The 12,724-nt window shown below is 51.7% G+C and overlaps 1 protein-coding gene across 1 annotated transcript; it reads left to right on the forward strand.

Moving 5' to 3' along the window:
• The first annotated feature begins 761 nt into the window (after positions 1-761).
• On the forward strand, positions 762-11,998 carry BSND (barttin CLCNK type accessory subunit beta). Its single transcript, XM_017543980.2, has 4 exons — positions 762-1,201; positions 8,288-8,382; positions 10,209-10,481; positions 11,424-11,998. The coding sequence occupies exons 1-4, from the start codon at positions 1,025-1,027 to the stop codon at positions 11,836-11,838; spliced, it is 960 nt and encodes a 319-aa protein (XP_017399469.1). The 5' UTR covers positions 762-1,024; the 3' UTR covers positions 11,839-11,998.
• Positions 11,999-12,724: the final 726 nt, after the last annotated feature.

A 12,724-nucleotide genomic window follows, 5' to 3' on the forward strand; every position in this document is an offset into this window, starting at 1 on the left:
GTTGCAGTGAGCTGAGACCACGCCGTTGCACTCCAGCCTGGGTGACAGTGTGAGAATCTGTCTCAAAAAAAAAAAAAAAAAAAAAAAAAAAAAAAAAAGAGAGAGAGAGAAAAGGTGATGTGTAACCTGATCATGAACACGCTGTCCCACAGGAGAGGAGCCAGAATCCAGACCCAGGCAGCCTGCCTCGCCAACAGAGCTGCACTGTTCAGATGCTGGAGTTAAGCAGCATCACGCTGTGGCAAGGCCCACGGCCTCTGGGTTCACGTCCCACTAGCTCTGCCATCTCTAGCTGTGTGACCTTGGGCAGGTTACTTGTCTGTGCCCCAGGGTCCTCTCTGGAGTGGGGATACTAGTAGCTGCCTCATGGGGTTCCCTTCAATGAGTTAATAATAGCTGTAACATGTTTAGAATGGTGCCATGCACATAGTCACCTGCCGGTAAATATGTGTCATTATGCCTGAACCCCGGCGAGGCACATGTCCTGGGAGAGTGTAGAATTCTTCAGGATTCTGAAATGCCAGCCTGTGGGACCCTGGAATCCTCCAGTAGCAGCATTCTAACCTCTCTTGTCTGCGGAACTGAACCCTGCTTCCCAGAGCTGGAAGGTGTGGGGCTGCCTGTCCACCCAGCTCAGCCCCATGGTAGGCAAATGAGGTGATGTCAAAGCCTTGGCTGGGGCCCAACCCCCGTAACCTCCCACTCTCCCTCCCCTGCGTGCTCCCTCACTCAGATTCACACACGCTCCAGACCTGCCGGGCCCAGAGGGAAGGTGAGAGGGCGAGGAGTGAAGGTGGCTGGGTGGGTATGGGGGTCCGTTGAAGTGAGCCGCCTCCAGCCGTGTTGAACTGGTGGGCCCAGGGACCAGAGCTGGACCGAGAGGGATCTTGCTCTCCCCTGAAGCCTTGAGCTGTAGTGATTTCAGAGTGTCTTCTCTCCTTGTGTGAGCCTGTCTGGGTGTTTAGGCTGAACTGCAGCCACCCCTCTGCCGGGGGTGTGCAGGCCAGGGCCTGGCCAGGCAGCCATGGCTGATGAGAAGACCTTCCGCATCGGCTTCATCGTGCTGGGGCTTTTCCTGCTGGCCCTCGGTACATTCCTCATGAGCCATGATCGGCCCCAGGTCTACGGCACCTTCTATGCCATGGGCAGCATCATGGTGATTGGGGGCATCATCTGGAGCATGTGCCAGTGCTACCCCAAGGTAGGTGGCAGTGGGGCTGGGTAAGGCTAGGTCACCTGGGGCCAGGAGGGCTGGACACTGTGCCTTTATGCCATGACTCACCCACACCATCCTTCAGTTGTATTTTCATTCTTCTCATTTTGACTTGGTCTTCTGTCTGCTCTCCTGAGCATCCATCCCATCCATCCATCCATTCATCCATCCATCCATCCATTCATCCATCCATCCATCCATCCATCCACTCACCCATCCATCCACACACTCACCCACCCACCCATTTATCCATCCACATGCCCACCCATCCATCCACCCCTCCCTCCCTCCTTCCCTCCCTCCCTCCCTTAGCCTAAGGGTTGATCAGAAGGCCCCTGGGTCTGGAGCTCTGAACCAGAAGCTATGGTGTAGACACAGTAAAGTGCAACACGCCGTTCATGAGCTTAAAACAAAAGCTAATGAACGCTGAGCAGCTGGTGGGCACTCCTACATTCAGGGTGCAGTTCAGCCCTCATCCTAAGTCTTTTGGTGCCTTCTGTAGTTCCACATTCTGAGCCTTTCTGAGGTCCAGAAGGAGAGGCCCCAAGCTAACAAGCAAGGTTTGGATTGGAGCTCAGATGCGTGTGACTTATACATCATCCGTCACCTTGGGTCTTCTACCTCTGGGTCCCAGAGTTGCCGAGAGCTCTGGGGTAGGTCAGGTCTAATCTTGGTGGCATGCGCTGGGCAGTATCCTTTAGAGTCTTCATGTATTCCTAGTCTATGTGTAATTTAGTGATGGGAAGAGCACTGGTTTGGGAGTCCTGGGTTCTAGTTCGAGTCCTGTTCCAAACTCTCTATGACCTTTGTCTTTTTGAGCCTCATTTTTTTCATCCGCAAATGTGACCCCAGCCCCTATTTTGCACAGAGCTTCACAGGGTCATTTTAAAGATCAGAGAAGAGGTGAGATATAGGAATATTTTGTAAACTGTAAGGTGTCATATATAGATGAAGGGCCACCACTGTTACTGATACTGGTCCTCCAAACAGCTCTGTGCAATGGAAATGGCAGGAGTTGTAAACCTTCAACGTCTAGAGAGCCTAAGTGACTTCCAAGGTCACATAGCTGGTCAGGTACAGACCGGGGAGTAAAGGAGGGAAATAGGGACTCTAACTTGGACTCTGTCTCTAACTGCCTGGGAGACTTTGCTCACGCCCCTTTCCTCTCTGAGCCTGTTTCCTCATTTGTACAATGTGTGAGTTAGGAGGAGTGGTGGGGAAGTGGGTATATCTCGGGGTCCTGCTGGACCTAACATCTAGGGTTCCAGGCCCAGGCAGACCCCAGCAACCCCCACACCTCCTCTCCTCCCACCTGGGTGACTGTGCTCAGGGCTTCAGGGAAGGAGGGGGATGGCTTCTGGAGCCTGGGCAGGCTCTCCCCAGCCCTGCCCCCTCCACAGGCCAGCCCTGGGCTGTCATTCCGTTCAGTGCTGGAGCGGTCTGGGCTGGTTTGTAGTCATTTAGCAGGCAGTTTACAGTCAACTTGCCTCTGTCTATGCAATTCCCTGAGCAGAGGTCATCAGGAGAAATCCTTGGGGCCAAAGCCACCCATGTCACCACTGCCATCGTAATCCTTCTCCCAGTGAGGAGGCTGGACCCTGGGGGACAGCAGAGGGATGGCAGGGGTGTGGAGGGGAGCATCCTTCCTACCCTCCCCTCTTAACTAGAGGGGCTCTGGGGTGGTGGGCAGGTTGATGGGAGTGGTGGTGGAGGGGGAGGGGAGGATGGAATATTGCTGGTTACTAATGAGTAACTGTTGATAGATTCATGTGTTCATGTGCTGTGGAGGCAGCCAGGGGGACGGGAAATGGCACATGCTGTAGTGACCTCCAGGCCCAGATTCAAATCCCTGCTCCTTCATGTTCCACTTCTGCGACCTTGGCAGAAGGAGTCCCCCCATCTGCTCCCCAGCTCTGAGCCTTGTACGGCCGATTGGGAGAACACAGTGGGATCGTGTGTGTGTGTGTGCGTGTGTATGTGTGTGTGTGTGTGTGTGTGTGTGTGTGTGTTGGGGGAGACCTGGAGACCTGGCACCGTGCCTGACATGGAACACATGTGAAGGCATTGCTCTCAGGATTGAGGATTGGTATTTGTGGCACTGGGCGGGTCTCTGCGTGAGTGCAGGTGTGTGTGGGTGTGTGTTTCAGAGACGCAGGCTGATAGAGTCAGCACAGGCTGACTCCAGTAAGGGAAGAGAGGAAAGCACATTGCAAACCAGGGAGACACTCAAGCGGCAAAGCTCCCTGGATCCTGTGTGGTCTCACTGGTGCCTGGGCCAGCATCGCCTGCGATGCTCATGCCTGTCCTGCCCTCAGCCTCTTCTCCTGGCTCTCTGTGCCGGATCCGTGGAAAGTTTCAATAAATGGGGAGATATAAATGTAAGGAAATAGAATCAGCTAATTAGAATACAGGGGTGAGGGGCAGCCAATACCAACATGCATTAAGCTGCCCATGTCTTTTAGGGGCTAGAGGTCTGGTGGGAGAAACTATTTGCTGCCTGATGGGGAGGAAATAGGCTTCACAGAGAAGGTGAGCTGACCTTTGTAGGTGGGATAGGAGTTCACCAGGCAGAAAAGAAGGGGACAGACATTCCAGGCAGATGAGCAGCATGATCAAAGCGATGTAACTGCTAAGTAAATTATAGCAATATGGTGAAAGAATCAAAACAATGTGGTGAAAGAATAAAGCAAGGGGAGGAAGGTAACGGTGGAGAGAGAGTGGGGCTCAGCTCTTCAGAGCCTGGAATGCCATGGTAAGGAATCTGGAGCTGATCCTTTAGTTAATGGGACATGATCAGCTTTGCAGTTTGAGAAAGACATCCAGAAGGACAGTCTGGGGGCAGCCATACCAGCGGGGAGGCTTCTTCTCTGGTCCTGGTGAGAGCTGACAGTCATCTGGACTAATGCAGAATTTAAACCGAAAGCTGTAGGAACTCAGGTGACATTTACAGTTCACTGCACGTAGAGTACCTGCTGTGGCTAGGCATAGCACTAGCACTTCCACCCAGGTTATCTTAATGAATTTCTAAAGTGGACCTGGTCAGATTTGGTGGCCAGCTGGGCCCCAGGCATGACAGAAGAGAAGGGACCAGGACAAATCAAATCTAGTGTACACGGCAGTTGGAGGTGCTGAGCCCGTTAGTGAAGATGGGCCTGGGGAACCGTGAGCAGGGATAGGAGTGGCAGGGAGAGCAGGGTCTGTGCCGACACATCCCCCATTCCTCACTCCTGCCTGCTGTGCTGGAGCCCAGGACCAGGAGCCCACTGGTGGCCTCCCTCCTCTGGAGATGGCTCAATGTTCTGCCTAAACACAAATCTGAGTGTACTCTCCTGCTGAGAACTCCTTCAGGACTCCCCATTGCTTCTGGACAAAGGCTAAGCTTAGTTTGATATTCTGGTGGTCTCCATGGTCTGATATCCCCTCCCCAGCTTCAACTCTGCCTATTCCTACTCATCAAAAAACTTGTATTTTAAGATGCTCCATCCTCTCCTTCTCCAAGCTTTTCATAGGGAAGGTGATGATGATAATGATGGTGATAATGAGAGTGTGGTGGGGATGGTGAGGGTGAGAATGGCAATGGTAACAATGATGATGATGTCAGTGATGGTGCTGGTGAGGATGATGATGGTGAGGATGGTGATGGTGAGGATGATGATGGTGAAGATGGTGATGGTGAGGATGATGATGAAGATGATGGTGAGGATGGTGATGGTGAGGATGATGATGGTGAAGATGATGGTGAGGATGGTGCTGGTGAAGATGGTGATGGTGAGGATGGTGATGGTGAGGATGATGATGGTGAGGATGGTGCTGGTGAGGATGGTGATGCTGAGGATGATGATGGTGAGGATGGTGCTGGTGAGAATGATATGGTGAGGATGGTGCTGGTGAGGATGATGGTGAGGATGGTGATGTGAGGATGATGATGGTGAAGATGGTGATGGTGAGGATGATGATGGTGAGGATGGTGATGGTGAGGATGATGATGGTGAGGAATGTGATGGTAAGGATGGTGATGGTGAGGATGGTGATGGTGAAGATGATGGTGAGAATGGTGCTGGTGAGGATGATGGCAAGGATGGTGATGGTAAGGATGATGATGGTGAGGATGGTGATGGTAAGGATGGTGATGGTGAGGATGGTGATGGTGAGGATGATGATGGTGAGGATGGTGATGGTAAGGATGGTGATGGTGAGGATGGTGATGGTGAGGATGATGGTGAGAATGGTGCTGGTGAGGATGATGATGGTGAGGATGGTGATGGTGAAGATGGTGATGGTGAGGACGATAATGGTGATGATGGTGATGATGATGGTAAGGACGGTGATGGTAAGAGTGGTAATGGTGACAATGGTGGTGATGATAATAATGATAATGATGGTGAGGATGGTGAGGATGATGATAATGATCATGATGGTGAGGGTGGTGATGGTGAGAATGGTAATGCTGATAACGGTGATGATGATGGTAATGGTTATGATGGTGACAATGATGATGATAGCAATGGTGGTGATGGTAATTTTTGTGGTAATAAGAGTTATGGTGATGATTGATGGTAATGAGGATGATGATGGTGATGGTGAGGATGATGGTGCCGAGTAGGCTATGAGGTAATGAGCAGAGGAAGAGGCAGCTTCTAGGAAGTACAGTACCAGCTAGGAAGTACAAGGCATCCTTAGTGGGGGTGAAAGATGCCCAGATCCCTGTCTTAGTTTTCCTTCTTTCCTCCTTCCCTCCCTCCCTCCCTCCCTCTCTCTCTCTTCTCTTCTCTTCTCTTTTCTTTCTTCCTTCCTTCCTTCCTTCTTTTCTTTTCCTTCCTTCCTTCCTTCTTTTCTTTTCCTTCCTTCCTTCCTTCCTTCCTTCCTTCCTTCCTTCCTTCCTTCCTTCCTTCCTTCCTTCCTTCCTTCTTTCTTTCTTTCTTTCTTTCTTTCTTTCTTTCTTTCTTTCTTTCTTTTCTTTCTTTTTTCCTTTCTTCTTTAGAGACAGGAGCTCAGTCTGTCACTTAGGCTGGAGTGCAGAGGCGCAATCATAGCTCACTGCAGCCTCGAACTCCTGGGATCAACCAATCCTCCTGCCCCAGTCTCCCAAGTAGCTGGGATGACAGGCGCACACCACCACACCCGGCTAAGTTTGTTATTTAATTTTTTTTTCTTTCTTTAGAGACAGGGTCTTGCTTCATTGCCCAGTCTCTCTGCCTTATTTCTAGATATCTAGGGGAAGCTCGCTCCTCATAGGAGTTCAAAGGCCCCCTCCATCCATCATTTCCTTCTCCCCATCAGAATGGAGCTTTCTTAGTGCAAACAATTGTCTTCTACTTACTTCATTTTATGGGAAGTGAAATAGGGAAGTGCTTGTGAATCTGGTATAACACAGTAGGGTCTCAACAAATATTTGTTGGAAAATTTTCAGCTGAAGAGACTTAGGGAAGTCAGACAACAGAATCATCAGTAGCATCAAGTTATGATTTACTGAGCAGTTACTATGTGCTGGGCACCATGCTGAGGGATTCCCTACATATGATCTCATGAAATTTTCACAGCAACCTCAGGAGGCAGGCATAACTAGCCCCATTTTAAAAACTTGTGGTAAAATACACGTAACATAAAATTTAGTGTCTTAAACATGTTTAAGTGTACAGTACAGCTAAGTACATTCACATTGTTGTCCAACCAATTTCCAGAATGCTTCGCGTCTTGTAAAGCTAAAACTCTATACCCGTTAAATAACCTCATTACTCCACTCCCTAGTCCCTGGCAACCACCATTCTGCTTTCTTGCTCTATGGATTTGACTATTCTAGGTGCCTCAGAAAAGTAAAATCATACAGTATTTGTCTTTCTTTCTTTCTATTTATTTGAGACAGAGTTTCACTCTTGTTGCCCAGGAGTGCAATGGCGTGATCGAAGCTCACTGCGACTTTCACCTCCCAGGTTCAAGTAATTCTCCTGCCTCAGCCTCCAGAGTAGCTGGGATTACAAACATGCACCGCCACGCCTGGCTAATTTTTTTTGTGTGTGTGTGTGTTTTTAGTAGAGACAAGGTTTCATCATGTTGGCCAGGCTGGTTTCGAACTTCTGACCTCAGGTGGTCCACCTGCCTCAGCCTCCCAAAGTGTTGGCATTACAGGCGTGAGCCAATGTGCCCAGCCCAGTATTTATCTTTCTGCTCAGCATAATGTCCTCAAGGTTCAGTGATGTTGTAGTGTGTGTCAGAATTTCCGTCCTTAAGGCTGAATAGTATTTCGTTGTGTGGATAGACTACATTTTGTTTATCCATTCATTCACCAGCGGATTCTTGAATTGCATCTACCTATTGGCTCTTGTGAATAGTGGTGCTCTGAACATGGCTATGCAAGCATCTCTTTGAGGCTAGCCCCTTTATACAGAGGAGCACAGAGAGACTGGGAAGAGAGCTGACCTGCCTAGGGCCCACAGCAAGGGCCTGGCAGAGGAGGGATCCTCAACCCGTCTCCCAGTCCCCACAGGCAGAGCTCCTCTCCCTCACCCACTGCTTCCTTCATGATCTGCCTCCTGCTGTACCACGTAGTGCCCTCCTAGGGCTGGACTTGCAGAGACCTCTTCATTCCTGAAAGTTCAGGGACAGGGACTGGTGGGCATAGCTTCTCTGTCACCTGCTGCAGCCCACGTGCCAAAAAGCACATGAGAATGGCTTGCTTTCCACTCATCCACCAAATATGGATGAAGGACCTACTATGTGCCAGGCATGTGCTGGGCACTGGATGAAGACCCCTGGGAAATGACAAGGTGTGAGCTCCCCAAGGACAGCGTTGTCTCTTTCACTCCCTGCTGCTCCTACTGCCTGTGACAGTGCCTACGCACAGCAGGTATTCAATAAGTTGAGTGAATGAAGAAGAACCAGGGAAGGAGCAGGAGAGCAGAGGTTCACCCTCCCTCTGGCGCTGTGCCCCAAGCAGGCCCCTCTCCTGCCAGGCAGAGAGGCCTCCATGGTGCAGCCTGTCTCCCAGGGTGCGTGGAGAGGTTTGCCGATTCCCTGGGGGCACAGCGACCCCCACCCTGGTCAGCTGCACCGAGACTGTCTCTCCTTTGCTTGCAGATCACCTTCGTCCCTGCTGACTCTGACTTCCAAGGCATCCTCTCCCCAAAGGCCCTGGGCCTGCTGGAGAATGGGCTTGCTGCCGAGATGAAGAGGTAGGTGCCAGGCCCTCTGGGCAGGGGAGCAGTAAGCCCCATCGGCAGTCTCCCCTGACTGAGGAGAGTGGGAGAGAGGCCGGGAAGGCTGTTTGCCTTCTCACTTACTGAGAGGGTGTCGTTATAAATTAGGGACTGTTTTTAACTCTCAATTCTGTGAGTCAGGTGTTATTCTTTCCATGTACAGATGAGGAAACTGAGACTCAGGGACTTTGTCTTGTCAGGGACAAAACAGTATGTTACAGGGAATACAAGATCTCCATGGAGCAAATCATACAGGGAAACGTACTGTGAGAAACACAGTGAAATAGCCACAGGAGTGACTGCTAGGCATGGTGATGGCCAGGGCACTGCCCTAGGGCTCTGCTGCCCACTCGCTGCACGACTTCGGGCAAGCTACCGACCTCTCTTTGCCTCGTCTGTAAAATGGGGATACTAATAGTGCCTATCTCCTAGGGCTTCAGGGAGTGTTAAGTGAGATAATGTATGTGGAGTGCTAAGAACAGAACCTGACATGCAGTAGGTCTTCTATGAGTGTTTGTCATCATTAGTGAGTGCCTTCTGTGTACCAGAGACTGAGTCAGGCATGTGCACCCATCATTTCCATCAGTCCTCTAGAAACCCTGTGGAGGTAGGGATGTTAGGCCCTTTATACAGATGGGAAGGTTGAGGTTCAGAGAAGTGTAGTCACAACCCCAAACCTCATGGGGAGTCAGTGATGGAAGCGGGGCCTGAACTCAGCAGTGACAGAGGCGATGTCTGAACTCAGGCCTGACCTGGCCACAGACTGTTTCCTTCACTGGAGGTTTTGAGCTCTGGCTCCCATGGCACAGCCAAGAATGCTCCAGCTCTGGAGAGGCTGTGGGGCCACCAACCCCCTGGGCTGTGACTCTGCGCTCAGGAGGCCTGGCTTCAAGCCCAGGGTCTGTCGGCTGAGTCGGGGATGCTCTCTGCTTTGCTTGGGAAAGCGGATGATAATGGCATTTTCTGCCCCGGCACATAAGGTGAACAGCTGTCTCAGTGGGAATGAAGGGAATACACCCAATGGGTATGGAGGCCAGCCTGGGGTCCGTCTCAGGACTGGTTACTTGGGGTGGGCTCCTGTGACGGGGCGGGGGCTCAGGCCACCCTGGGTTCTGAGCTCTTCCCTGTCACTTCCAGGCTGTGTGACCCGAGGCAAGGGCCCTAGTCTCTGAACCTTACTTTCCAGAAGGACTGTAGCACAGTGATAGAGAAATGAAGCCTGGAGCTCCAGTGCCATCACCTAGGGGCCGTGTCACCTGAGTACTAGTCTGTTAGAGACTCTGTGCCTCAGTTTCCTCATAGTATCTCTTGTAATTATGAGAAGGATTAGATGAGCCAACTAACAGAGCCTGGCAGGAAAGGGGCGCCCATTGCTGTAGACCATTGTTGCTGGGTATGTCCTCATCTGTAAAACGGCAATGAGAATTTCTCCCTCAAGGCATTGTCTAGAATAACGGGTTGATAAGCGTGCAGCCTTTACCCACCATCTGGGAGCCAGCAAACTCAATGTTAACTGCTCTTCATTTTGCAATTGCATCTTTATGGTTAACTTTGGAGACATCAAGTGAAAAGAACACTGGATAGAGAGTCAGACTTGGGGGCAGGCCAGAGCTTTGTCACTTCATTTACTCACTTTGCTGGGCCTCAGCCTCTTCATCCCTGAAATGGGAGCAGTAATATACCCCAAAGCCTTCTTGTGAGATGAGGGGAGACCACATACCCAAAGCAAACCGGTCGGGGGAGAACACTGCTGTTTGCTGAGCGACTCTCTGTCCACCTGCCTGTTCTCTCTCCGTCTCTAGCCCCGGTCCCCAGCCCCGCTATGTCCGGCTGTGGGGGGAAGCTGCCTATGACCAGAGCCTGCCTGACTTCAGCCACATCCAGATGAAAGTCATAAGCTACAGTGAGGACCCCCGCCCCTTGCTGGCCTCCGAGACGGGACAGCCGAAGCTGGGAACCAGTGATGGAGAAGGTGGCCCCGGCGACGTTCATGCCTGGACAGAGGCTGCCGTGGTCATCCACAAGAGATCAGATGAGAGTGAAGGGGAAAGAGGGCTAACTCAGAGCTGCCTTGAGTGAGTGCTCAGAGGGCAGGAGTGGGGTTCTGCCCAGTTCAGGGGTTAAAAAGGAGAGGAGCGGGGGACCACCAGGAGGTGGGTGGGGACACTGGGAATAAGGAGGAGGCAGTGGAGTGTGTGGGATGTCCTGAGATGTGGCAGGTGTGGCAGACAAATGAGCATGGGCTTGGGAGTCGGAAAGGCCTTGGTTCAAATCCCAGATCCGGTGCTGTGTAGCTGTGGTAATTTCCTTACTTTCCGTAGCCTCAGTTTCCCCACACAGGAATGATCATTCCTGCTGCCCAGGAATGTTGAGATTGAGACAGTGCATTTAAATGCCTGGCATACAGCAGCCTCTTGCTGGCTCTGAGTGCTTGTTGTGAGTAGCAGGGGGCCAGGAGCCAGGGGACCTGAGTTCAAATTTGGATCTGCCTCTGACCTGCTCTGTGACCTTGGGCAAGGCACTCTCCACTCTACTCACATCCCTGTCTGTCTGTGAACTGGGTTCCTCATTCATCCGTGTATCTATTCATTCCATCCACATTACTCAGCACCAACTCCCTGCCCAGCCTTCACTGGCATCAACCTCTGAGGAGCTAGCTCTGAGTCCAATGGGGGAGGCAAAGACACAGAGAGACACCCCAGAGTAACTGGGCCTGTGAGCAATGCAGGAGAACCTGAATAATTGGAGAAGTAGATGAGTGACCTGGTTCAGATAATAACATAATAATAGCCCTAATTCTTGAGCACCTACTATGTGCCAAGCACCTACTCTGTGCCAGGCATGGAGGAAAAAGCTGCAGGAGTGAATACTGGTATTTCCTCCACTTTACAGGGGGAGGAAGCTGAGGCATGGGAAGGTGGATTAACCTACCCTAGGCCTTGCAGCTAGTGGCTGGTATGTGGACCCAGCCATTCTGACTCATAGATGCCCTTACCTTGTGGTTCTTGCCCCTGCAGCCCCCCAGCCTTTCCTGAGGGCCCTGCCCCCTTGGCTTCCTTCCAAGATGACCTGGACATGGGCTCCAGTGAAGGCAGCAGCCCCAACGCATCTCCACATGATGGGGAGGAAGTTTGTTCCCCACAACAGGAGCCCTGGGCCTGCAGGTGCCCGCTGGACTGCTTCCAAGACTTTGCCCTGATTGATGCCCCAACGTTGGAGGATGAGCCCCAAGAGGGGCAGCAGCGGGAGGTAGTCCTGCCCAACAACTGGCAGCAGTACCCAAGGACAAAGGTGGAGGAGAAGGAGGCTTCGGACACAGGTGGGGAGGAACCCAAGGAGGAAGAGGAGGACCTGTACTATGGGCTGCCAGACGGCCCCGGGGACCCCCTCCCAGACAAGGAACTGGGTTTTGAGCCTGACACCCAGGGCTGAGGTGGTTGTGCTCCATAGCTTCTAGTCTGGAACTGCTGCTAACCCCTGTGTGATAGCACAGGGCCTCAGTTTCCCTATCTGCAAAATGGGATGATATGGAGGTTCAAATGAGATGGTGGCATTTTGAGGATGGTAAAGAAATGCACAGGGAGGGGATGATTACTACCAAAGGACTGTTGTTTTTCTAATAGTTGTCTTCAGCCAGCCTTTGAAAGCAAAATGTGATTTGTTGAGGTTTGCAGCAGCTGTGGCCCTCAAAAGCATTTTCCACCTCCCCCCAAAGCTGGCCTCTGACAGGGACCTTCCTTGGTGCTTCCCCTGGGCCCCTGATCCTTTGTGAAGGTCTCTCAGGGTTCCCGTTACTATTGTGTCTTATAGTCTGCTTGGTAGATGGCGTGATCCATCTTCATGCAAAGGGAGCCTCATCTCCTCCTGGGCCACATTCCTCCTGCAGCTTCCATTCCTCCTTTGCCAGGACCCTAAACCTCCTGTGACTGACCCCTGCTGACCTCATTCTCTCTGCTCCTCCAATTCCTAGCCTGGCCCCCCCACCCATCTTGTGGCTCACATTCTTGCCCAAGCTGTTTTCCTCCACCAGGATGCCCTTGGCTCCCTTTTCAGCTTGGCAAATTCATACTCATCCTTCAAACCTCTGCAAAATTGGCCCCCCTCGGAAAGGTTTTCCTGATGTCACTGCCTCCTGGAACCAAGCAGTCTTGCTTTTCTGCACTGCCTCTGGGACCTGTACATTTATCAATGTGGCATGGCTGCCTGCCTCCCATAAAGGGCAGCATCTTGACTTTACCTGCCTTGGAAATCTCCTGTGCCCAGATGGGCTTTTCTGGCCTGGCCCAGAACTGGTGGTCATCAAGGGTATACAGAACTC

Source organism: Cebus imitator, unplaced genomic scaffold, assembly GCF_001604975.1.
Source record: "Cebus imitator isolate Cc_AM_T3 unplaced genomic scaffold, Cebus_imitator-1.0 Scaffold163, whole genome shotgun sequence".
Classification (NCBI taxonomy): domain Eukaryota; kingdom Metazoa; phylum Chordata; class Mammalia; order Primates; family Cebidae; genus Cebus; species Cebus imitator.

Coding starts and splice junctions, on each gene's coding strand:
- BSND (XM_017543980.2), top strand. CDS start 1,025: ATGGCTGATGAGAAGACCTTCCGCATCGGCTTCATCGTGCTGGGGCTT. Junction 1,202..8,287: donor TGTGCCAGTGCTACCCCAAG/GTAGGTGGCAGT, acceptor CTTTGCTTGCAG/ATCACCTTCGTCCCTGCTGA. Junction 8,383..10,208: donor CTTGCTGCCGAGATGAAGAG/GTAGGTGCCAGG, acceptor CTCCGTCTCTAG/CCCCGGTCCCCAGCCCCGCT.